This window comes from Gaeumannomyces tritici, assembly GCF_000145635.1.
Source record: "Gaeumannomyces tritici R3-111a-1 unplaced genomic scaffold supercont2.1, whole genome shotgun sequence".
Taxonomy (NCBI): domain Eukaryota; kingdom Fungi; phylum Ascomycota; class Sordariomycetes; order Magnaporthales; family Magnaporthaceae; genus Gaeumannomyces; species Gaeumannomyces tritici.
In genome coordinates, this window is record NW_008804545.1 from 7,880,495 (window position 1) to 7,901,492 (window position 20,998).

Sequence of the window (20,998 nt, forward strand, 5' to 3'; positions counted from 1 at the left end):
CCCCCCTCCCCCAACTATCGAACCACCAGAAACAGACGCCATGACAGACGACTCGAGGCCGCCTGTCGCCGCCGTCGCCCCCGTGGTGTCTGCTCCAGCACCCCCTGCCCCCAACGGCGCCCACAACGAGAAGCTGGCGTCTTCATCGTCGTTGAAACAGCAGCCCACCGTGGGCGCCGCCGCTGGCAGGCAGAACTCGTGGAACCTTTCGTCGGCCAGCCAGATGGACGAGAAAGAGGCCGACCGCCTAGGCCGCATACGCCCGCCAATATTCAAAAACACCTTTGTCGAAGCTGGCTTTTGCGCCGCAATCCTGCTCTCCATGATCATGGCTGTAAGGCACTGCCCCCTCCCTCCCGTCTTGGCGTCGCCGCCTTGGTATCTCGCTTGTGTCCTGCGCGTGTCTGTCGGACGCCCATCCACCAGGACGTATCGAGATGCCGACAAGCGGCATCAACCCTGCTGCAGCGAGGCAAACCCGTAACCAGACAGACGTCCGGCTGACCCAGTCCTCAAACGCTCGCAACACAGGAGTTCCTAATAAGTGGCTTCAATGTCGTCTTGCCCAACCTGATGGTCGACCTCGAATTCGGTGCCGAGCGGAAGACGTGGCCCTCGAGCGTCTTCTCGCTCGTTGCCGGCGCCTTTCTGCTCCCCTTCGCCCGCCTGTCCGACGCCAAGTTTGGTGGCTACGTCGTCTTCCTGTGCGGCAACGCCTGGATGGGCATCTGGACCCTCGCCGCCGGCTTCGCCCAGAGCTACGAGATGCTCATCGTGTTCCGCGCCATGCAGGGCCTCGGCGCCGCCGCCTTCCTGCCCTCGGGCGTCACCCTCCTGGGCCGCGCCTACGCCCGCCCTGGCCGCCGCAAGAACTTTGTTTTCAGCATCTACGGCGGCTGCTCGCCCTTTGGCTTCTTTGTCGGTGTCCTTATCGCCGGTGCTGCGAGCCAGCTGGCGAGCTGGCATTGGTTCTTTTGGGTCGGAGCCATCATGCTGTCTCTCGTCTGCCTCATGACATTTCTTTGCGTCCCAGCCGAGGCCAAAGGCGCCCCGGTCGCCATCGACCACGAGACGGGTCAGGTCGTGCCGCACCCTCCCATGGATTGGCTCGGCTGCGCCACTTCGATCCCGGGCCTGATGCTGCTGGTCTATGCCATTACAGACAGCCCCTACCAGATTGCCAGCGGATCCTTCTCCGGCTGGAGGTCTCCCCAGATCTTGGTCACCTTCATCCTTGGTGTTCTGTTTCTTGCAGCCTTCGTCTACATCGAAGGCTGGGTTGCCACGGCGCCCCTGGTTCCCCGGAGCATCTTCAAGGTCAAGCACATTGCTGCCTTGTTCCTGTGCATGTTTGTATCGTTTGGGTCTTTTGGCATCTACCTCCTTTATGCCAGCTTCTAGTAAGTTCTTCCAACCCCTTCCTGGTTATAGACCGCGAGGATGAGGTGAAGAAACAACGTACTAACCGGCGCCTTTTTATTCAACTGCAGCATCGAGACCATCCTCCACACCCCTCCGCTGCTCGCTGCTGCCTGGTTCGCGCCGCTCGCTGTGGGTGGGCTAACGATTGCGTTGCTCGGCGGCGCTTTCCTGCACAAGATCCCAGGCACCGTCCTGATACTGATCTCGACGGTTGGCTTCCTGGTCGCGGCCCTGCTCTTCTACTTCATCCCCGTCCGCGACGCCAACTACTGGGCTTGGGTCTTCCCGGCCATGGTGTGCGCCACCATCGGCATTGACATCATGTATAATGTGGCAAACATCTTCATCACCACCAGCGTCCGTTCGGACCAGCAGGGGCTGGCGGGCGCCATCATCAACGGGCTCGTGTTCCTGGGCATGAGCTTCTTCCTGGGCTGGGCCGAGCTCGCATCGGCCGTGAACTCGTCAGACGCCCCGGACAACATGCTGCGCGTCTCGTTCCTGCTCGCATGCGGTTGCGCCGGTTTCTCGGTCCTGCTTGTGATATTCGGCATCAGGATCCCCAAGGCCACCGCAGGCCTCACGGCCGACGAGAAGGAGCGTCTGGCGCGCCAGGGCAACTCTTCGACGCCGGAGCCACCCCTCGTCTCGGATGACTCGTCGGCGCCGGCACAGTCCAAGGTTTAGGATCCGGACCAGACGGCCGAGTGGGGTGCTGCGGCTCTGTTATACTAGTGTATTTCTACAACAAAACCATGATACGGTGTTTGGATTTCTTTTTGGGTTAATGGTTTTTTGCGTTTTTGGCGGCATTTTTCTTCATGTCCAAAGTCGGCATCGGCAGCAAGAAATAAGAATGGGGAGATAGAGAAGGGCAAATGACACGTCAGGCCGCTTCCCACACCAAGTGGGAGGGCCGAGACCATTTGTATTCAAGAACAATTGGCGCCCAGGCACAGCATCAGACGAATCAGAAGCGCATCTAAAGCTGAAACAGGAGACCCGGCGCCTTGTCTGTGCGGCCAAGTGCCGAACAAGACGCCGTTTCGCGCCAAGTACCGTTGGGCCCTGCTTCTTGGTAGCTAAAACTGCCCCGGAAGCTAGTTTCCATGCTTGTCAAGAAAAAGAAGAAGAAAAAAAAAAGGTACACCGGTACCTGCCGGATTATGCGCTGCTTTTCTTGGAAGCAGGGTCTTCATGCGTCCGCGATAAACACATGGCAGGGGACGCCGACATGGGGGCGGGGGATTCCCTCCCACTTTCCGTTTCGATGCCCATGTCACAGCTAGCCCTGTTTTCACTGATGTCTTTGCCCGTGGCGGTGCATCTAAAGAGAGAAGTTATATTTGAACCTCTTGGTGGTGGTGAAAGACCAAAAATACCCAAAAGACAACAAGATCCACGCGACTGCTCGCTATCCAATGCTGTAACGGATGGTAAATCCCCCAAAATAGAGAACCCCCTCCCTGCTTTTGCCCGTGTCCCAAAAGAGAACGCAAGAGTGTCGAGTTGTTTCCACCGCCCGCCATTCCCCCTCCCACTACTTGCACTATCCGTGCAACCTCCTTGTGCCCGCCGTATCCCAGTCGCGTTCCTCTGCCAAGAAATTAACGCCGCAGTGGCGACTAAGTGGTTGAAGAAGAAAAAAAGGTACTAAGTGAATAAAATGGCCTAGATGGGAACAAAAGGTGTCAAGGTTGGTTATAAAGATAACAACAACAAGTCGTAGAACGTGGTTTTAACAGTCGTCGTCGTGCGCACCCCCGCTCGGCGGGGGAAATGCAGGTGAATTCATGAGCGTTCCATCATCTGCCTTCCCAGCTTGTCTCCTAGCACCAACCACCGCTACACCAAGAGGAGCTCCTCGCCGCTGCGGCAGAGTTCCTCCAGCCACGAGAACTCGTCCGCGCAAGCGTTGGAGGACGGGGAAGAGTAGTGGAAGTCAAGCAAGTCGTCCTCGGCCTCCTCGGAGATCTGCAGGGCGGGCGGCACAACGGGCCTGGACGCCCACGTCTTGGCGAGCACCTGCATGGCGCGGCGGACGCTGCGGCAGTGTAGCAGGCCGTACATCTCGGCGAATACGCGGCGCACGACGTTGCGGTCGTCGTCGCGGCGGGCCTCGGCGCCGGCCACGAAGGCGGGCCACAGAGCGCCCTTGAAGTGCGCGTCCTCCGGAGTTAGGTGGTTGAGGTGCCAGGCGACCGTGTGCGCCACCTCGACCAGGTGCCGCTGCCCCTGCTGGGCGAAGCAGGCCGGCGAGGGGGCCGCTGCCGCGGGCGCCACGGCTGGCATGCCGCTCCAAGGGTCAGTAAATGTCGGCTCGTCGCTGCTGGCGCTGTTGCTGCAGTACGCCTCGTCCACGTCGGTGTATTCGCACGTTGCGGCGACGGGAGACCAGTGGGCCTCGAGGTGGCGCTGCAGGGCGCGGCGCGCAAAGATCTCGATGGCGCCCTTGTAGGCCGACGCGAGGTGGTGGCGATTCTGTACCCAGTTGGCGTCCGTGTTGTGGCTTGACGCCCAGGCCCAGGCGTCGAAGGCGTCGATCTGGTTTATCAGCTCGTGGGCCTGCCGAGGCTGCGGGTCGAGAGCTGCGTCAACGCCGTGCAGCTTGTTGACCAAACGCACCATCTTGAGCAAGTGTGCCGGGCAGCCCGTCCAGCTGCGCGTCTCGGCCCGGTCCAGTATCCTGTCCACCTGCTTGTCGCCAAAGATCTCGCCCAGGTCCTGCTTGTTGGTGGTCAGGGTCGTGCCGAACGTGTGCAGACTACTGTTTGTCAGTTACTTGGCCCAACCTGATCCTGTCAAGCAAGTCAGACTTACACTAAACACGTCTCCTCAAAGTAGTTCTGGAAGGTCCACAGCTCCTGCTCGGGTGACGACATGGCCTCGCTGTTTACGGGTGGTGAAGGACCATATGAGCCGTTCAGATGGTAGTCTGGCGAGCCCCGCCTCTGTTGCATATTTTGCCTCCTCTGCTCCTCCTCCCTCCTCTCCTTGGCCATTGCGTTCTTCAGGTGCTGCTTACGAGCCGTCAGCAAGGCCACCATGCCGTCGAGATGACACCGCCATGACTTGGTCCCCGACTCGAGCAGCTCTACCCAGATAAGCAATAGCGACGCGGCCACGACGGCGTCGGAGTGGTCGAGCGAGTTTAGTGCTGTGCGCAGGTTGATGATGGCCTTGCTCTTATGGGTGAGCGCGTCGGAGAAAATAGAGGGGTTGGAGACGCCGTTCTGATCGTCGTCGCCGTCATCGTAGCGGCCGGGCGACATTGGCGCCTCTAGCACCTTTGGCGCGGGCCTGGACGAGGCCGCGAGATGGTGTGCGGCCAGGGCAACGACAGTGTTGTGCACAAGTGGGCTGCCCTGACTCAGGGCCATAAAAGAGCGATATGGGTTCATCCTCTCTTCCTCCTCGGGCGCCTGGGGAATGGTACATTCGGCGCAACATCGTCGCAAGTCTGTCGGTGTGGTAAAATAGGTGTGAGCACTAAGCACTCCTGTGGGCTACAAGATGAACACGACCATGGAGGCTCACTTACAGTATTCTATATATCCCCTCGTCTTGGCGTCGTGGCCGACAAACATGGGCTCTGTGGGTCGGCATAGCAGGAGCTCTGGGGGCGGCAAAGGGGCCGTGACGGTGATGGTTGCTGGTCTCGAAACTCTCCGCGACTGTTGTGACTGTGATGGCCTTTTTGCCAAGACCAGCTCGCCGGATCCGCGGGATGAGGGGGAGGACGAAGACGAGGATGACGCCTTCTCGGCGGCCTTGTCTGCTTTTGCGGCCTCGGCGGCGGCAGCCATGGCGGCGACGACCTTCTTGCTGGTGCGCCTGCCGAGCCCGACCCATACAAAGGGCTTGTCGGGCCCGTAGCCAAGACAGCGGTAGCCGGCCTTGGCGCATTTGGCACAGGTTGGCAATCTGCTGTCGCACCGCAGTCGTCGTCGCCGGCAGGTCCAGCACGAGACGGGCGCGATGGACCGGCCCAACTCAGACCATGTGCCGTCGGAGACGTCCATGGTCGGCGGGGGGCTGTGAGGGGGTATCGTGAGGCTGTGGGAGCTGCTAGGACGGCAGCAGCTTTGCGGTGAGGGGCCCTCAGTCGGCTGGGCACCAATGTGATGATATTTCTGGCTGGGAGCTGGTGACCGGACTTCTAGGTCAGATCAAACCTTTGGCTCCCGAGGCCGCTCTCTACGGTCTTTCGTGGGCCTCCCTTGCTCGTCCCTGGTGGACGTCTGGCAGGTTGACGGTATGTGGAGGTGATGTATGGCCTGGAGCGATGGCGGTGGTGCTGGTGTTGAGGCTGATGCCGAGACCGACAATGGGGCAGGCCTTGGGATCTTGGGGCGGTTGGGTCTGGGGATCTGTTGCCAGCAGCTGTACTGGTTATTGGTGTTTGTTTATTTGTCTTTTGGATGTGATGCCAGCTTCCTGGGTTGGGATGGGTTTCGGGAGGGGAAGATAGAGACAGGGCATTGCGGATGTAAAGAAGGTTGCCGAGATCGACAGGCTTGGGCCACCAGGACCTCGGCCTCGGGCGGCGCAGGGCTTCCTGACCCGCATGCGAAAGGCTAAACACACCAGAGCCATAGAAAAGTGCCAGAAGCCAGGAGTCGCTTTGCTCGGGTTACTGGCCACCATCCCAGCTTGCAGGGGGAGGGGCCTGGGGCGGGGCCTGGAGTCCAGGCACCTGACTCGCCCAGTGCAGCACCCCATGTTTCGCCTTGGGTTCCCTGGCCGTTGGGCTCGCCGCTAAAACCCCCAGCTCGAGGCGTGCAAGGTGGAGGGTGGGTGGTGTCTGCACCGTGTGGCTGCATGGTGCGTGTGGTGTGTCTGCAGAGCCGGGGCTGCATGGTCTCCACGTTGACCAGCAGCTGCCACCCAGCACACACCCAGTAGTGGCCGCGCAATCAGCGCCGCTGACTGAGAGGGCAAACCCCCAGGCAGGGTCGGCAGCCGTTTCGGTTTCCGCGGGTGCCGCGCGGCTGGACCCGGTGCCCGCTGAGGGCCGTTGGAGAGACGTTGAAAACAAAACAAAATGACAATGGTCGGGACGGGAAACGAAGAGCCGGTGCGCAGTGCCGGCAAGCTGGTTGGTCAGCCTGCCTCGGTCGACTCGACATCTCCAGCTACCTAGGTGCCCAGCTAGGTAACCTAGGCTCCCACAGCGCTGGGTCTTTGTAGAGGTCAAGCTGTCTTGGCCTGGTGATGTCTTGGTTTTGGTCATTCATCTTGGTGCCGCCGGGTCGAAACGGCTGGGCAGAGGTCCCTTATGCCCTCAAGCTGGGCGGCCAACCGCTTGACTGCCGATGGAATGTTCTACGACTGCCGATCGCACCTGCCCAAACACTCCAGAATCCAACCTCCAGGCTCGAATCCATCCATCCTGATGACAAAGAGCCCTGCGCACGGCCCACAACTCAGCTCATCCTTGTCCAACACGCGGCTGGGGCTTTTTTTAATTTAACTGTGCAGCCCGCGCCTGCCACCGCTCGTGCGGTCCCACTGTTTGGTACCGCGCTGTGGAGCCGCCAGCCCACCAGGTCCTCAACTGGCCCTACCAGCGACCGTCTCCCCTCATCACTCACACACTCCGACCCGGCGCCGCGGCGGAGGCTTGGGCCGCCGACAGTCGGAGGGATGCGACAAAGGGGTTGCCATGCTTCCTCATAAGCAGCCACCATGCAGAGCCGTCCGACACTGGCTCGAGCTGGCTCTCATCCCATCCCAAGACCTCAATATATATCCCAAGTCCACAGCCCCAAGTTCCCAAACCACTCCAGCCCGCCCCGCCTGACGTGTGCCAGCCTGGGGCAGTCAATGCGGCGAGGATATAAAAAAAGAACAGTCAGTAAACCGCCCAACGTGCTGCCGCAGCCCCCGGCCCGTCCTGTGTGACCTATCCTTGCCTATGGTTTACGCCCCCGGCACTGCATCGACTCAGTTGGACGACCTTGGGGGCCGACCGACCACTCGTCTCGCCAGCACCCATCCCACACCATCAATCTCCGACCATCTTAGCCCTCCCTGTGCACGGACCTTCATAATTTATGACCAGACCGTGTTGCCGCGAGGTCCAGAGTCGAGAACGCGCAACCAGACCGGGATATCCCGGCCGTCCAGGCCTGTCTCCAGCCTGTTACAGACAAACATCTAGCCGGCTCAGCCTACCTGGCGCTTGACATGAACAGGCACCGCGCCCGGGATGAGTTGTGCCCTGGCGTGCCCACCCATGATGGCGCGCCCGGCATCGTGCCTACGCATCGGTGCAACAGCACCGCCAATCACGAAGCGGCTGCTGTTGCTGCTGCTATTGCTCGAGGCACAGATGCGCATGCGGGACGCTCCTCGTCGTCCCCGAGTGACTGTGCGGTCCCCACCTCACAGCAACCTGTCATTGCCGGTAGCGACAAGCCTCCTGAGAATGGTCGTGATTACATCGTCGGTGCGCCAGGGGCTTATGCCCGTGGCGACTTCGAGAGGGGATGTGCAGCCGGGGTCGGGCTGTCACCAGAGCATGACAAGCAGCGCCGCGCCAGCACCGTGCTGACCCGTGTTGCCTCGCACTTGACCACCCGTTCGCTCCCGGAGCCACCTCCGCCCCCTGACGGTGGCTTCCGCGCCTGGGCTCAGGTCGCCTGCGGCTGGCTCGTAATCTTCACCACGTGGGGCTATGTGAACGCCTTTGGCGCCTTCCAGGCGTACTATACCGGCGCTCTAGCGCCGCTGCCGCCCTCGACTATCTCTTGGATCGGGTCCGTCCAGGTCTTTCTGACCTTCTGCGTCGGCGCCTTGTCTGGCCGCCTCCTGGACGCCGGTCTGTTCACGCCCACCTTTATCTGTGGTACCATCTTACAGTTGCTCGGTGTCTTCCTCATGAGCGTCTCGACTCAGTTTTGGCACCTTGTTCTGACCCAAGGCGTCCTGACTGGCCTGGGTGGTGGCTTGGTCTTCACCCCCGCCATGGGCCTCATCGCCACCTACTTTGTCAAACGCCGTGCTGTTGCCGTCGGCCTGGCCACCACGGGCAACTCGGTCGGCGGCCTACTGTATCCTGTTATTGTCCGCCAGTTGCTGCCTACCGTGGGTTTTGCCTGGACCACCCGCGTCGTTGGGTTCGTTAACCTAGCCTGCTTGGTTACAGCTGCCGCCTTGATGCGGCCCAGGCTCCCGCCGCGTACCAGCGGGCCCCTCATAGACCCCACGGCCCTCCGTGATCCCGTCTACTTGCTCCTCATCACGGGGCTCTTTTTCTTGCTGTGGGGGATGTACTACAGCTTCTACTATGTGAGTTTTTTTTTTTGAGTTTTTTTTCGCCAGTTTGATCGTGGGTTTTGCTGGCGGGCTCGGTTCGATTCGGAGTCGAACCCCCGTCCAGATAAATGTCGCACCTTGACAGTCCGTGTACGCGGTGGGCCACGCCCCCCGGAGCCCGCTGCGTATAGCTAAACGACACTGACCACGTCTCGGCTACTCCTGCCTGCAAATTAGATCGCTTCGTTCGGAACCCAGATCCTACACATGCCCTACTCAACGGCCTCGTTGACCGTCATCATCGTCAACGCGGCCGGCCTACCCACGCGACTTACCACCCCGTTCCTGGCCGGCCGCTTCGGCTGCATCAACGTGGTGCTTCCTTCGGCGCTGCTAGTGGCGCTGACGGCGACCTGCTGGCTTGCCGTCACTAACACGGTGGGGTACTTTGCATTTGCCGCCGCCTATGGCCTCGCTAACGGCGCTTTTCACTGCCTCATGCCAACCGTCATTGCGAGCGCGTCTCCTCGGCTGGACATGATTGGGACACGCCTGGGAATGGCCTTTGCAGTAATCGGTGTCGCGACACTCACTGGACCTCCGCTTGGCGGCGCGCTTCAGGGTGCCATGGGCGGGAGCTTTACCGGGGCCAGCATCTGGGCGGCCGCGGGCGCATTTGTTTGTGTGGCCTTATTCTCGGTCGCCCGCGGGGTGCTGACGGGGTGGAAGCTGCGGGTGGTGTGTTGAGTTCCTGCGGTGAACCATGCTTTAGCTCCACAAATACTACTTGGCAGCCGTGCAACCGTGCGGCCAATTGCAGCCATGATCCATCCATCCATCCATGGATGGCAAACTGACCAGGACGAAGGCTGTATGTGTGCAGTACGTAAACATCTGTGCCCGAGCAGGGTGGCAAATTTGCTACTGGCTCGATGTTGCCTCCTGAATAACTTGTCGAGGTCGCAGCAGCATCACGGTACCCACCCATTCATTGGCTTTGCTCCCACTTTGTCGATACGCGAGAGTTTAACAGCACTGTTCGGTGCGTCCCGCTTCCCCGGGCACTGCGGTCCTCTTTTTCAGGTCTGTGGGCGGCCAGCATCGACGGTCGCATCCTACAGGCCCATTTCCCTGCACAATACGACCTGTAGTAAGGTTTGGCGGGATGTGCGAGCACAGTACAGTACGTAAGGCACTGACTGCTCACGGACGCTTCGCCCAACAAAAGTCCCGTCTGCTGCGGGGCATCTTTGCCGTCGCCCCAGCCATGAACTTGATGGTGGGGGAAGCCTGTCTTCCTGTCCACGCCGTCGTCCTGGACAAACGGCCTGTTGATCCGAACGAGCAAATCTGGGAACCTTGACAACCCAACAGATTTGACGCGGTAGACTTTAAATTTGGCTTTTGTGGCTGAAACAAGCCAACTCTGTTCCTGAGACAGCCGCAACCGAGCTTGAAGGCAGGCTTATCCAAAACCCCACCGCACACCCCCAGTCTCGGAAACAGAAAGCAACAAGAAACAAACAGCACAAAGCATGGCGTCACAACTGCCGCTGCCGCCATCGGGGCAGCCGGCCCGAGCCCAGTTCGTGCTCTCGCGCGCGACGCCGGCCGACGCGGCGGCCATCGCGGCGGCAGAGTACACGTGCTTCGACGACTACATCCGCGAGGTCTTCATGGGCCTCAAGTCCGAGGCCGACGTGCCGCTTCTGGCGGCCCGGTACGCGCGCACCATGCGCGAGGACCCGCACGACGTCTGGATCAAGGTCGTCGATGCCGAGAGCGGCACGCTTGCCGCCGCCAGCAACTGGAAGGTCTATCCTAGCCGCATGCCCGATGATGCGGGCGACACGACCCCTGACTACCTCGTGGACGAGGCCGCCAGGGCACGGTCCAAGCTAGTGATGGATGGGGTGAACCGCGCGAGGAGGAGAGCGATGGGGGACGTGGGCGGGTTCGTCCGTAAGTCCTTCGGTTTCGCTTGTTTTGTCTCCCTATTTCTGCTTTGTCCCGTTTTCCTGTTGTTTTCCGCCAGTCGCGGCTGTCCTTCCCTCGACCCAATCACGCCACCGCGACAAACGAACACACCTCCCCACCGCCCATGCTCTTCATCATACATGACCCCCAACACCGATTATGGTCTAGTCTAGAACCTTTGTTTGCTATGCTAACCGACCGGGGATGAGATGTCTGACACGTGGTGGTGTGGCTCTGCCTGGTGCCATGTGGTTTCGGAAATTACCCTCGTTTCCATTTTCCCAAACAGACCTGCACATCTGCTTCACGGTCGCCGAACATCGACGCCGAGGCGCCGCGGCCTTGATGATGCGTTGGGGCTGCGGCCTCGCCGACCAGCTGTCGGTGCCGGGCTACGTGGAGGCCTCGCCCGACGGCACCGCCTTGTACAAGTCCTTTGGCTTTTACGAGATTGAAAGGGCCAACGCCGGCGAGCTGGACGCCGTTAATATGAAGCGGGACGCCGTCGCCGTCGCCGCCGCCGCCCGCGCATAGTTACGAAAGACAAAAAAAAAAAAAAAAAAAAGATAATACGAGCGGGAACGGCAACGGAGTCGGGTGTTTGAGGTGCCAAGCGAGGGCTCGCTAACGAGATATTTCATGTCCCGTGGCCCCTTGCTGGATGTGGGCTGTCACTGCCGCCCCGACTAGGTTGGCACGATGCAAAATTGCGGTAATCTTGTGGTTTGCCACCCCGTCCCGTCTCGCGCATTTTAAATAGTCGTTAAGCTTGAATATACAGGTCCCGGGGATCTAGTGCGGTGGATGCAAGATACATTTTCTTCCTTAGAAAACCAAGCCAAACTGATGTACCACCAGGATCCACCGTACTAAGGTTTGTGATCCCTGGGACTCTAGCTCGCCGTAGCCCCTGGCACCTCCACCCTGCGGGGACTGTGAACGTATCAGCGTCAATTTTGGAGGCGGCTTGTTGGGGGGTTTGGCGACTGTTATGGATGAAGCTGTCAGAAACCTGCTGACGGCCGAACAGGCGCACCCCGGCGAACAGTTTGTGCACCTGCCCTGGAAGGAAGGGCACACTAGCTTGCCTCCACAGTCCAACGCCTTTCACGGCTCCACAGGACTGGAGGCCCACTAAATAAAGTTCAATGTAACCCTGAACACGCACGAGGCGACGACCTAGCTAAGTGCCAGCTGAGGGGAGCTGTGTGTCACCAGGCGAGGGATGTTACCCCAATGACTCGAAGCTTGATTGCCTGCCCATCTGTGCTTCTCCTCGCTCAACTGCATTTTTCCATCGTACCCAGATCCCGGTCGCTTCTTTGACCCCTCCAACCCGCCTAGCCCTGCTTGGCGTCATCTGGAAGCACGCCAGACAGACGCCAGGCACCAGGGTCGCTAAACGCCAGACTCCCAAAACACGAACAAAGGCTCCGCCCCACTCCAACACGGCCTGCCGTCCTCCATGGATTCACCTTGGCGCCGCGAGCTGGCCCTGGCCGTCCTTGCCGTCCGCGTCGGCGCCCGCATCGCAGAGGCCCTGTCGGCCGAGAAGGACCGCGGCGGTACTGTCGAGAAGTCCGACCTGACCCCTGTCACCGTCGCCGACTTTGCCATCCAGGCTCTGCTGGCCGCCACCGTCGAGCACTGCTTCCCGCATGATGTCGTCGTCGGCGAGGAGTCGGCCGACGACCTGCGCGCGGACCCGGCCCTGCTCGAGAGCGTGTGGGTCGCCATCGCCCATGCCGTCGACGAGCAGGAGCGCGACGAGCCGGGCGGCCTTGTGGTGCAGGGCGCCGGTCTCGAGGGCTTGCGCGTGGTGCCGCCGAGGTCCCGCGAGCACCTGCTCGACCTGGTCGACGCGTGTGGTGCCGCCGGCCCGTCGCCCTCGACCCCGCGCGCGTGGATCATCGACCCCATCGACGGCACCGCGTCGTTTGTCAAGAACGAGCTGTACGCCATCAACGTCGCCCTGGTCGAGGCCGGCGCTTTCGAGACCGTCAGCTGCATCGGCGCCCCAAACATGACGTGGCGCCCGCTCCCGCCCGCCACGCCGCTGCTGAATGCAGACGTTGAGGGGCTGTCTTCCGGGACTCGCGGTTGCGTCATGTTTGCCGCGCGCGGCTATGGCGCCTGGAGACAGCCTCTCTTTGTCGCGCCCAGTGAGCAGGGGGACGTCGCGCCCGTCAGGCTCGAGCGCCTCGACGAGGCGGTCAAGACCACGGCCGACCTGCGGTTTGTGGGCTGTACTACGGTAGACTCGGGCGCCACCGACGTTCACGATGCCGTCGCCGCCCTCGCGCGTGACCCCGCCTCGTCCAAGTCGGATGTGCTCAGCTGGGTGCTGCGATGGGTGGCCATGGCGCGTGGCGCCGCCAACGCCGTGGTGTGGGTGTACAAGAAGCGATCGCGCCTCGCCAAGACGTGGGACCATGCCGGCGCCATGCTGCTGTTCCGTGAGGCCGGCGGCGTCATCTCCGACGTTGACGGCCACCCCATCGACCTCGCCACGGGCCGCACCTATGACGCAAACTACGGCTTCGTCGCCGCCCCCGCTCGCCTGCATGTCGCCCTGCTGGCCCGCGTGCGCGAGGTGCTACCCAAGCTGCGGCCAGACCTCGCCCACGTCGATCCTGCGGCTGGGGTGCGCACTGCGGAGTCCGTGCTGGCCCGCGCCGAGCGTGTCAGCGCAGAGCTCGTGTCAGCAGGGGACACATGCCTGGCGGAAGCCGCCCAGGCAGGCGTTGCTGCGGCCAGGGAAAGGCTCGCTGCTGCGACAAGGGCCTGTGGGCATGAGTGACAAATTGGCACTCAAGTTTTCTTGCCCAGCTTCATGTCCTTGATCGAAGATCGGCTGCTGACAACGGCATATCGAGAAACAAATAGATCTGCATCTACACGCTTGGTGTTATGCCATGATGCCTCCAGAAACCATAGACATCCCCACTATGCCCCCTGTCGCATCTGGTGCGCTGTCGCTGGTGGTGAGTGCAGCGACTCGCCAGCCTGGCCGCCATGGTCAGGCGCCCGGGGTGGGACGATTTCCTTCCGTAGGGCTTCGGCATGGATGAAAGTGCCGTAAAAGTCATCCCTGTCAGATCTGCCAAGCGCGTAGTATGTAGATGAGCGAACCAGAGAAGATCCCTGGGACAGCAGATCCCGAGAGGAGGTTCAAACGGCGAGATAAAGTTAATCAAGCATTTTTCTCCTTCTTTTCAGTCATCACTCGGAGACGCTGCCAAGCAGCGAAACGGCGCGGCAGTTCCTGCTTCGGACACAGGTCTCAGCACAAAAGCAAAGGTTTGGTGCAGGCTAGTATTTGTGTTGCGTGGGCATGAACTACTCGATGGGGTGGGGAAACTATTAAGTAGAAAAAAGGTGGAGGATTGTCATGGGAAAAAGAAAACAAAATAAAGAAAATCGCCATTCCAGCAGCATCCATTCTGCATCTTCCCACCACTACATGAATGTGATGCTAATTCCTTCGAAATCTCTAGGCGGGTCGAGTCGCTCTCTGACCGTGGATTCATCCTCGACCTCCAATCCTAAAAGTTTGATGTTCCTGGGCTTCTCAGGTTCGACCTCATATGAGGCCAGAACGTTACTGCATGTTGGCACCGCGTTTGGGCAACAGCCTAGGGGGCATGTTGCTTTTGCGAGAAACACCTCCAAAGAACACAGGCTTGGAAAGTTCTGGGCTAGATGATGGAATGCTTTGACTTCGCGTGCCAACAAATGGTCGTAGGCCTGGTCACTGGCCCAGCAGATCTCGACGACATGATGCGGGTTAGGGTTGCAATATCAAAGTCGCTCCTGCCGCGTTGGGTTGGAAGCTTTTCACATATAGCCCAATTCAATGTAACAAACGCCTCACCATCGCCTCAAAGCTTCTCAACTGAGCCGCCAAAGCCAAACACACAGCCAGTCCTCCGCTCGAACGCGGGAGCCCCACAGCTTTTTCTGCTGCAAATTCTTCGCCTTCTGGTCCAAGGGCACTCTCTGTCATACCCACATCAGCCCATCTAGGTGTCTATCAGGTGGCACGCATCTCTCTTCTCTTGCCAACTCGAAAGCCTCCCGACAAAAGCATTCCAACTCTCTATCTATTCGTCGGCAGCGTCGGCGACATTCCAGCATTCCTTGGACTGCCTGTATCGCCACCCTCTGCCGAGCGCTAGTCCTGCGCGACCTACCTACGCGCGGCCCAGCCCGACCTATCCTGCCATCAATGGGAGCCCATAATCTCTGACGGCGCAATGGCGGTCTCGAGGGAGCTCGCCTTCGAATGGGAGTGTGGCCATTGCACCGACCTCACGTTCAGCTTCCCAGACGATATCAAGAAGGCCTTCATCGAGGCGCGCACCAAGCCCTGGGAGTCTCGCATCAAGAACTACTGGGCTTGGTATCACGAAAAGCCAGAGTCAACCCTCCTCTCTGCTCAGGACAAGCTCGATATGCAGCGTCACTTGAGTCGCACCTTCAGCATCGAGCCACAAGCGGGCGACGGCTTCTTTGTCCGACGCCTCAAGCGCCTGATCGGCAATCAGCGCCTCGAGTCGGAGCGGAGACGCCGCATCGGAACCGGATTCCACGGCTTCACCTCCCTGCCGGCCGAGCTCCGCACCATGATCTACAGACATGCTCTCGTATCGCCCAACGGCAAATTCGCCATGCCTCCGAAGCGGGACGGAAAATTCGAGAAGATCCAAAAGCATCACATAACCTACTCGGCGGATAGGTTTGCCACACGGTATTAGCTGGAAGACCAATCCCTCCTCGCACTAGGCTTACTTCTCTGTGTCAGCAAGGCTGTACAGTCGGAAGCCGAGGCCATCTTCTTTGGAGAAAACAATATTGTTTTCCTAAACAATTCGGCCACAGCATCCGCAGATGACTCAGAGTGGTGGGCACGCTCGCTGTCCCGGGTGGGCCCAGCTTTGCGTAGCATCAGCATTGCTACCATCCCCGGCAGCTATTGGGATTTTCGAGCCATCTTCGGGGACCACAACAGCCAGTTCTGTTGGGACAGCGGTCTTGAGAGTTTACGCGATCACCTTGACGCTATGGACGGTACTCCCCACGCTGACCGATGGATCCAGTACGTCCATAATAACATGGACTCGACCGGATGTCCACTTGACAATTTGATGGGCAACTTTCCAAATCTGAATCTTCTTGAGGTGTGTCTCCAAGACGCAACGTGCATCCTAGGCTGTTGTCGGAGGGTAGACGCTGTTTGCGACGAGCTTATGGAATATATGAAGGATTGCCGGATGCCGAAAACGATCAAATTTCTGGGGTTGGAGAACACGGATGCGCGAACGATAAAGGAGTACTTGGAGGGGCCGCTCACAGATTTTACCTCTCACGAGGGCTTTGATGAGATCCGTCTAGAGCGGTGTACAGCCGAGAAATGACGGCACAGGTGGACGGAAAGGGGACTGTGGAACTTGAGCGAGGTCAGCGCGAGTGGGCCGAGATCGGGACAATCTCCGCATCAGATAAGATGATCAGATAAAAATTTCTCATCAGGAGCTCCACCTTGGCGGTGCCACCAACGCCGCCTAACGTTAGCTCGCACCCAGATGCACGAATCACAGACAGACTACCAGCTCTCGACCCCCTTGATCATCCGTCTTGTATGACATGAAGTCCACCTCGCTTGCCAAGACCCGCCCGTCTTTCGTGTCCAGTCACCGACGCAACCACCTCGGAGATCAGCCAGGTAGCGGAGATGCTCCGAGGCTAGCACCAAGACCAAAAGTCTTGTCCGAGTCAAGCTTTTGTTATTGCCCGGGAGACTTCCGTCCTCCAGTCGTCAGCAGCGCCGCGGCTGGCCCATGGCGTGAAAATACCGCAACTATCGTCGGGACGGCCATGGATGTGACGAAGGTAGTGGGAGCCATCCACGGCCAGGGGTCCCGCAGAAAGTGCCCAGGCCTCGGCCCTTTCGGGTCACCCGCCCGCCATCGGGATTGGCCTCGACCCGCGAGTGGGTGTGGGCGCTGATGGAAGTCAGGCCAACGCCACGAGACGCGAGACACGAGGCCACTGCTAACTTGGCTTTGTACACAGTACATGTCATCAAAAGCCGCTTGTGGATTAACCTCACCCCGCCTCCATAAAACCACGCTCGTCTCCTCGTACCTTTTTAGGTCGCCTTCCACATGTCGCCCTCATCAAACGGTCGGGGCTACGACACCTTCCTCGCGGAGCCGCGTCCGTCCACTGAAGCCCTACTGCCAGACATGAACAAGATATTTGCCCGCCCGGCCGCCACCATGGCCCCGGTCGTCGACGACCAGCCCAAGAGCCCGCTGGCGGCCGACAACGCCAGCGGCGGAGAGGCTGGCCCCGACGGCCGCTCTCCTCAAAATGCTGCAGCGGCCGACGACGACGACCAGGACTCGATCGACAAAAGCGCCCAGCGCGGGGTGCAAAAGATTGAGGCCATCACCAAGGTCTGGTCGCGCAACCATCTGATCCTGGCCTACGTCCTGATCTGGGTCATCAACTTTGTCGACGCCATCGAGCAGGGCATGTCGGGGTCGCTGGTGGCATACGTGACGTCGTCATTTGCGCAGCACTCGCTGACGGCCACGACGAGCGTCATGTCGAGCATCATTGGCGGGCTCTTCAAGCTGCCTCTGGCCAAGGTCCTCGACATTTGGGGCCGGCCGCACGGCTTCGTGCTCTGCATGGTGCTGCTGACCGTGGGGCTCGTCATGATGGCGGCCTGCGACAACGTCGAGATGTACGCAGCCGCCCAGGTCTTTTACTGGGTCGGCTACAACGGGCTCAGCTACAGCCTGTCCATCTTCGTTGCCGACACGTCGGCTCTCAAGAACCGCGCCCTGCTGTTCTCCTTCATGTCGTCGCCCTACATCATCACCGTGTGGACCAGTGGGCCCATCGCTCAGAGTTTTCTAAACACTATCGGCTGGCGCTGGGCGTACGGTACCTTTGCCATCATCACACCCGTCATGTGCGCCCCGCTGCTAGGTCTCTTCGTCTGGAACTACCGCAAAGCCAAGGCCATGGGTCTGATCGCGTCGGAAAAGTCTGGCCGGTCGCCTCGGGAGTCGCTCAAGTATTACGTAATTGAGTTCGACCTGCTGGGCATCCTCCTGCTGGCCGGCGGGCTCGCGCTGTTCCTACTGCCGTTTAGCCTCTACGCCGTCGTCGAGGGCCAGTGGGCCAACCCGACGGTCATCTGTATGCTCGTGTTTGGCGTCGTGCTGATCGTGGCCTTTGCCCTTTACGAGAAGCTGCTGGCGCCCGTCACATTCATACCGTTCGAGCTGCTGACGGACCGCAGCATCCTGGGCGCGTCGGTGCTGTCGGCGGTGCTCTTTGTGAGCTTCTACATCTGGGACAGCTACTTCCCGTCGTTCCTGCAGGTGGTCAACGGGCTCGACGTGGCGCGCAGCTCGTACGTGATCAACATCTACAGCATCGGCTCGTGCTTCTGGGCCATCGTGGTCGGGGTGCTGATCCGCTGGACGGGGCGGTTCAAGTGGCTGGCGCTGTACTTTGGCATGCCTCTGACCTTGGTCGGGGTCGGGCTGATGCTGGCGTTCCGGCAGCCCGACGTCAACATTGGCTACATTGTCATGTGCCAGGTCTTCATCGCCGTCGCGGGCGGCACGCTCGTCATCTGCATCGAGATGGCGGGCATGGCGGCCGTGACGCACCAGCACATCGCCGTGGTGCTGGCCCTCATGTCCATGTTCTCGTCCATCGGCGGGGCCGTCGGCAGCACCGTGGCGGCGGCCATCTGGACGGGCGTCTTCCCCGCCCGGTTGGCCGAGTATCTCCCCGCCGAGGAGCTGGGTGACCTCAAAAGCATCTACTCGGACCTCACCAAGCAGCTGTCGTACCCGTGGGGCTCGCCGGCGCGGCGGGCCATCCAGCACGCGTACGGGGACGCGCAGCGGTACATGCTCATCGCCAGCACCGTGGTGCTGGTGCTCGGCTTTGCCTGCTGCGCCGTGTGGCGCGACTACCGGATCAAGGACTTTAAGCAGGTGAAGGGGCGCGTCATTTAGCCTGATGGAGTCTAGGGTGGGTGGGATGAAACGTATTGGGTAGAATAGAGACGAGAGAGTATACTAGTATAGGCTGGGGCAGCGGCATTGATAAACAAAAAGGGGGGTGGGGTAGGTGATTTGGAGTCTGGCATCAATAATCCTATGGCACTATTTCACGGATCGCAGTCTATCCCGTGGCTACAGGTCCGCCGTTTTGAGCATGTCCTTGGTCTCATGACCCGTTCTTGGTCTACCGACAGCGTCTCGCCTAATACCCTACGGACCTGAGAAGACGCAGCGGGCCGACGGTGTCGGAAGAAGCCGCAGTCCATCCAAGGAGCAGGTTGCGAGACTAGGATAGAGATGGGTGTCTGTCCGACTCAAACGAGAACAAATTTGCGGCTCCATGCAGGGGCCGGCCTGCAGTGGGCCGATCCATCAACGGCTTTCTGGTTCCAAACGCGGGGTCGTGGGCGGTAATGATTCGCGGCCTGCCTTTGTTATGAGTTTGGGTTGGAAAGTAGGGACCAGGGCAGGAGTTCGTTCCATGATTGAGGAGGACGTGGCAGGGAGGGACATGGCTGCCATTGGGCTCTGTAGAACTGACGGCCACCTATATAATGCGTGGTGAGGGTGGACCAATTAAAGGGATGTCTGAGCTGAACGAGTCACAGCACTAGTTGTGCCCGTATTTTTGCTTGAACGCAAAGCTGCCGACAAAAGAGTCACATTCTCGACTTGATACGCCCCAACACAAGACAGAAGAACAAGCATGCCGAGAAGGCAGGCAAGCGGACTGGCGGGGCTCCTCCCCCTCGCCCTCGCCCTCGCCACGCTCGCGTGCGCGCAGCAGATGGGCGAAGGCACCGAGGCGTACCCGGAGCTGCCGACACAGTTCTGCACGCGGGCGGGCGGGTGCGCGACCAAGCGGACCAAGCTCGTGGCGAGCGCGGCGCTGCACAACATGTACTGGGACGGCGACAAGACCAAGCCGTGCGCGGCGGCGCTCAACACGACCGCCGAGTGCGCCTTCGACAACGGCGACGCGGCGGCGTGCACCAAGAAATGCACCATCGAGCCCATGGGCGACTACGGGCGCATCGGCGTCAGCACAAAGGGCGACGCGCTCACGATGCGGCTGTTCATGCCCAACGCCAACGGCACGGGCTACACGCGCATCAACCCGCAGGTGTACCTGCTGGGCGAGGACGGCAAGGGCTACGAGATGTTCCGGCTGGTCAACCAGGAGCTGACGTTCGACGTGGACATGTCGAGCCTGGGCTGCGGGCTCAACGGGGCGCTGTATTTCAGCGAGATGGACGCGTCCGGGTCGCGCGGCGAGCTCAACCCGGCCGGGGCGGCGCGCGGCACGGGCGAGGCCATGGGCCGCGGCATGGTGCTGGTCTTTAGCATCTGGAACTCGCTGACGGGCGACAACATGAACTGGCTCGACAGCGGGGCTGCCGGGCCGTGCGGGCCCGACGAGGGGAGCCCCGAGATGGTGCTGGCGCGCAACCCCAACGTGGCCGTGACGTTTTCCAACATTCGCTGGGGCGAGCTAGACACGACGTACCAGCGCGGAGGCTGAGGCGGCGGCGGCGGCGGCGGGGATGTGACGGCGCAGCCTGCCAAGGCCGGGGCCGGGCGGGTGGTGGGCGGTGTAACGGCGGCTGTTGCGGGAGGTGTGATGCTGGCCATGTTTGTTGTAGGGGTCTAGATAGGGGTCTATCTAGATAGGGGTCTAGAGGCACTGATGGTTGCCGTGGCTGAGCTGTGGAGAGGAGACGAGCACGGCCCACTGTTTTGCGGGAACCAATACCCCTCTGTCGTTAGTCAGGTCGGCAGTTCATTCGGTTCTGCTGGGTCCATTCCAAGACACGGAAACGGACAAAAACACGCAGCCAACAAGATCACGTTCAATGCGGGAAGGTAAAAAGCTCGCGAATCAGCGGGTCGAAATTGCCATCGGATTGCTAGCGAAGTGATTCTGCACAATGCAACGCTGGCTAAATCGCGGCACGTTACTCCTGGAAAGCTTCGCCCACGCCTAGCCTTTTCGGGTGGGAGGCCAAGGAATCGAAGGAGCCGCATCGATGCCGAGACCGAGGCCGAACGTTTGTGTAAGTGGTGGTTGGTTTTTGGACTGGCATTTTAAGAAATATACTCTTAGGTAAAATTATTCCTAGGTAGAATTATTCCTAGGTAGAATTATTCCTAAGCAGAATTATTCCTAGGTAGAATAAATGGACGGGTGGATGGACGCGATACTAACAGAAAAAGTGGTGACAAGAAGCTGCCGAGCTGCGATG

The 20,998-nt window shown here is 60.2% G+C and overlaps 8 protein-coding genes across 8 annotated transcripts; 7 read left to right on the top strand and 1 right to left on the bottom strand.

Annotated features, from left to right (window-relative positions):
• The first annotated feature begins 18 nt into the window (after positions 1-18).
• On the top strand, positions 19-2,885 carry GGTG_02520 (hypothetical protein). The gene is made up of 3 exons (XM_009220292.1): positions 19-334; positions 532-1,400; positions 1,491-2,885. Exons 1-3 carry the CDS (start codon positions 41-43, stop codon positions 2,107-2,109), a joined length of 1,782 nt encoding a protein of 593 aa, XP_009218556.1. The 5' UTR covers positions 19-40; the 3' UTR covers positions 2,110-2,885.
• GGTG_02521 (hypothetical protein) lies at positions 2,745-7,118 on the bottom strand. The gene is made up of 3 exons (XM_009220293.1): positions 4,964-7,118; positions 4,243-4,882; positions 2,745-4,186 (listed from the first exon to the last, which is right to left on the bottom strand). Exons 1-3 carry the CDS (start codon positions 5,442-5,444, stop codon positions 3,268-3,270), a joined length of 2,040 nt encoding a protein of 679 aa, XP_009218557.1. The 5' UTR covers positions 5,445-7,118; the 3' UTR covers positions 2,745-3,267.
• GGTG_02522 (hypothetical protein) lies at positions 7,039-9,561 on the top strand. Its single transcript, XM_009220294.1, has 2 exons — positions 7,039-8,715; positions 8,920-9,561. The coding sequence occupies exons 1-2, from the start codon at positions 7,612-7,614 to the stop codon at positions 9,427-9,429; spliced, it is 1,614 nt and encodes a 537-aa protein (XP_009218558.1). The 5' UTR covers positions 7,039-7,611; the 3' UTR covers positions 9,430-9,561.
• A 426-nt stretch (positions 9,562-9,987) lies between these two features.
• GGTG_02523 (hypothetical protein) lies at positions 9,988-11,551 on the top strand. Its single transcript, XM_009220295.1, has 2 exons — positions 9,988-10,644; positions 10,949-11,551. The coding sequence occupies exons 1-2, from the start codon at positions 10,218-10,220 to the stop codon at positions 11,191-11,193; spliced, it is 672 nt and encodes a 223-aa protein (XP_009218559.1). The 5' UTR covers positions 9,988-10,217; the 3' UTR covers positions 11,194-11,551.
• Positions 11,552-12,124: 573 nt separating this feature from the next.
• Positions 12,125-14,208, top strand: GGTG_02524 (hypothetical protein; the record flags this gene model as incomplete). The annotated part of the gene is made up of 2 exons (XM_009220296.1): positions 12,125-13,359; positions 14,157-14,208. 2 exons carry the CDS (start codon positions 12,125-12,127, stop codon positions 14,206-14,208), a joined length of 1,287 nt encoding a protein of 428 aa, XP_009218560.1.
• A 441-nt stretch (positions 14,209-14,649) lies between these two features.
• On the top strand, positions 14,650-15,591 carry GGTG_02525 (hypothetical protein). Its single transcript, XM_009220297.1, has one exon. It carries the CDS (start codon positions 14,916-14,918, stop codon positions 15,414-15,416), a length of 501 nt encoding a protein of 166 aa, XP_009218561.1. The 5' UTR covers positions 14,650-14,915; the 3' UTR covers positions 15,417-15,591.
• A 658-nt stretch (positions 15,592-16,249) lies between these two features.
• On the top strand, positions 16,250-19,150 carry GGTG_02526 (hypothetical protein). Its single transcript, XM_009220298.1, has one exon. The coding sequence runs from the start codon at positions 16,827-16,829 to the stop codon at positions 18,705-18,707; it is 1,881 nt and encodes a 626-aa protein (XP_009218562.1). The 5' UTR covers positions 16,250-16,826; the 3' UTR covers positions 18,708-19,150.
• Positions 19,151-19,339: 189 nt separating this feature from the next.
• GGTG_02527 (hypothetical protein) lies at positions 19,340-20,619 on the top strand. The gene has a single exon (XM_009220299.1). The coding sequence runs from the start codon at positions 19,462-19,464 to the stop codon at positions 20,275-20,277; it is 816 nt and encodes a 271-aa protein (XP_009218563.1). The 5' UTR covers positions 19,340-19,461; the 3' UTR covers positions 20,278-20,619.
• The last annotated feature ends 379 nt before the right edge of the window (positions 20,620-20,998 follow it).

What these genes read in the sequence shown, in the direction of transcription:
- GGTG_02520 (XM_009220292.1), top strand. Translation starts at nt 41, where the DNA reads ATGACAGACGACTCGAGGCCGCCTGTCGCCGCCGTCGCCCCCGTGGTG. An exon ending in TGCTCTCCATGATCATGGCT is followed by an intron (nt 335 to 531) that starts GTAAGGCACTGC and finishes CTCGCAACACAG; the next exon opens with GAGTTCCTAATAAGTGGCTT. An exon ending in CTCCTTTATGCCAGCTTCTA is followed by an intron (nt 1,401 to 1,490) that starts GTAAGTTCTTCC and finishes ATTCAACTGCAG; the next exon opens with CATCGAGACCATCCTCCACA.
- GGTG_02521 (XM_009220293.1), bottom strand. Translation starts at nt 5,444, where the DNA reads ATGGACGTCTCCGACGGCACATGGTCTGAGTTGGGCCGGTCCATCGCG. An exon ending in GAGGGGATATATAGAATACT is followed by an intron (nt 4,883 to 4,963) that starts GTAAGTGAGCCT and finishes CCACACCGACAG; the next exon opens with ACTTGCGACGATGTTGCGCC. An exon ending in TTTGAGGAGACGTGTTTAGT is followed by an intron (nt 4,187 to 4,242) that starts GTAAGTCTGACT and finishes GACAAACAGTAG; the next exon opens with TCTGCACACGTTCGGCACGA.
- GGTG_02522 (XM_009220294.1), top strand. Translation starts at nt 7,612, where the DNA reads ATGAACAGGCACCGCGCCCGGGATGAGTTGTGCCCTGGCGTGCCCACC. An exon ending in TGTACTACAGCTTCTACTAT is followed by an intron (nt 8,716 to 8,919) that starts GTGAGTTTTTTT and finishes CCTGCAAATTAG; the next exon opens with ATCGCTTCGTTCGGAACCCA.
- GGTG_02523 (XM_009220295.1), top strand. Translation starts at nt 10,218, where the DNA reads ATGGCGTCACAACTGCCGCTGCCGCCATCGGGGCAGCCGGCCCGAGCC. An exon ending in GGACGTGGGCGGGTTCGTCC is followed by an intron (nt 10,645 to 10,948) that starts GTAAGTCCTTCG and finishes TTTCCCAAACAG; the next exon opens with ACCTGCACATCTGCTTCACG.
- GGTG_02525 (XM_009220297.1), top strand. Translation starts at nt 14,916, where the DNA reads ATGGCGGTCTCGAGGGAGCTCGCCTTCGAATGGGAGTGTGGCCATTGC.
- GGTG_02526 (XM_009220298.1), top strand. Translation starts at nt 16,827, where the DNA reads ATGTCGCCCTCATCAAACGGTCGGGGCTACGACACCTTCCTCGCGGAG.
- GGTG_02527 (XM_009220299.1), top strand. Translation starts at nt 19,462, where the DNA reads ATGCCGAGAAGGCAGGCAAGCGGACTGGCGGGGCTCCTCCCCCTCGCC.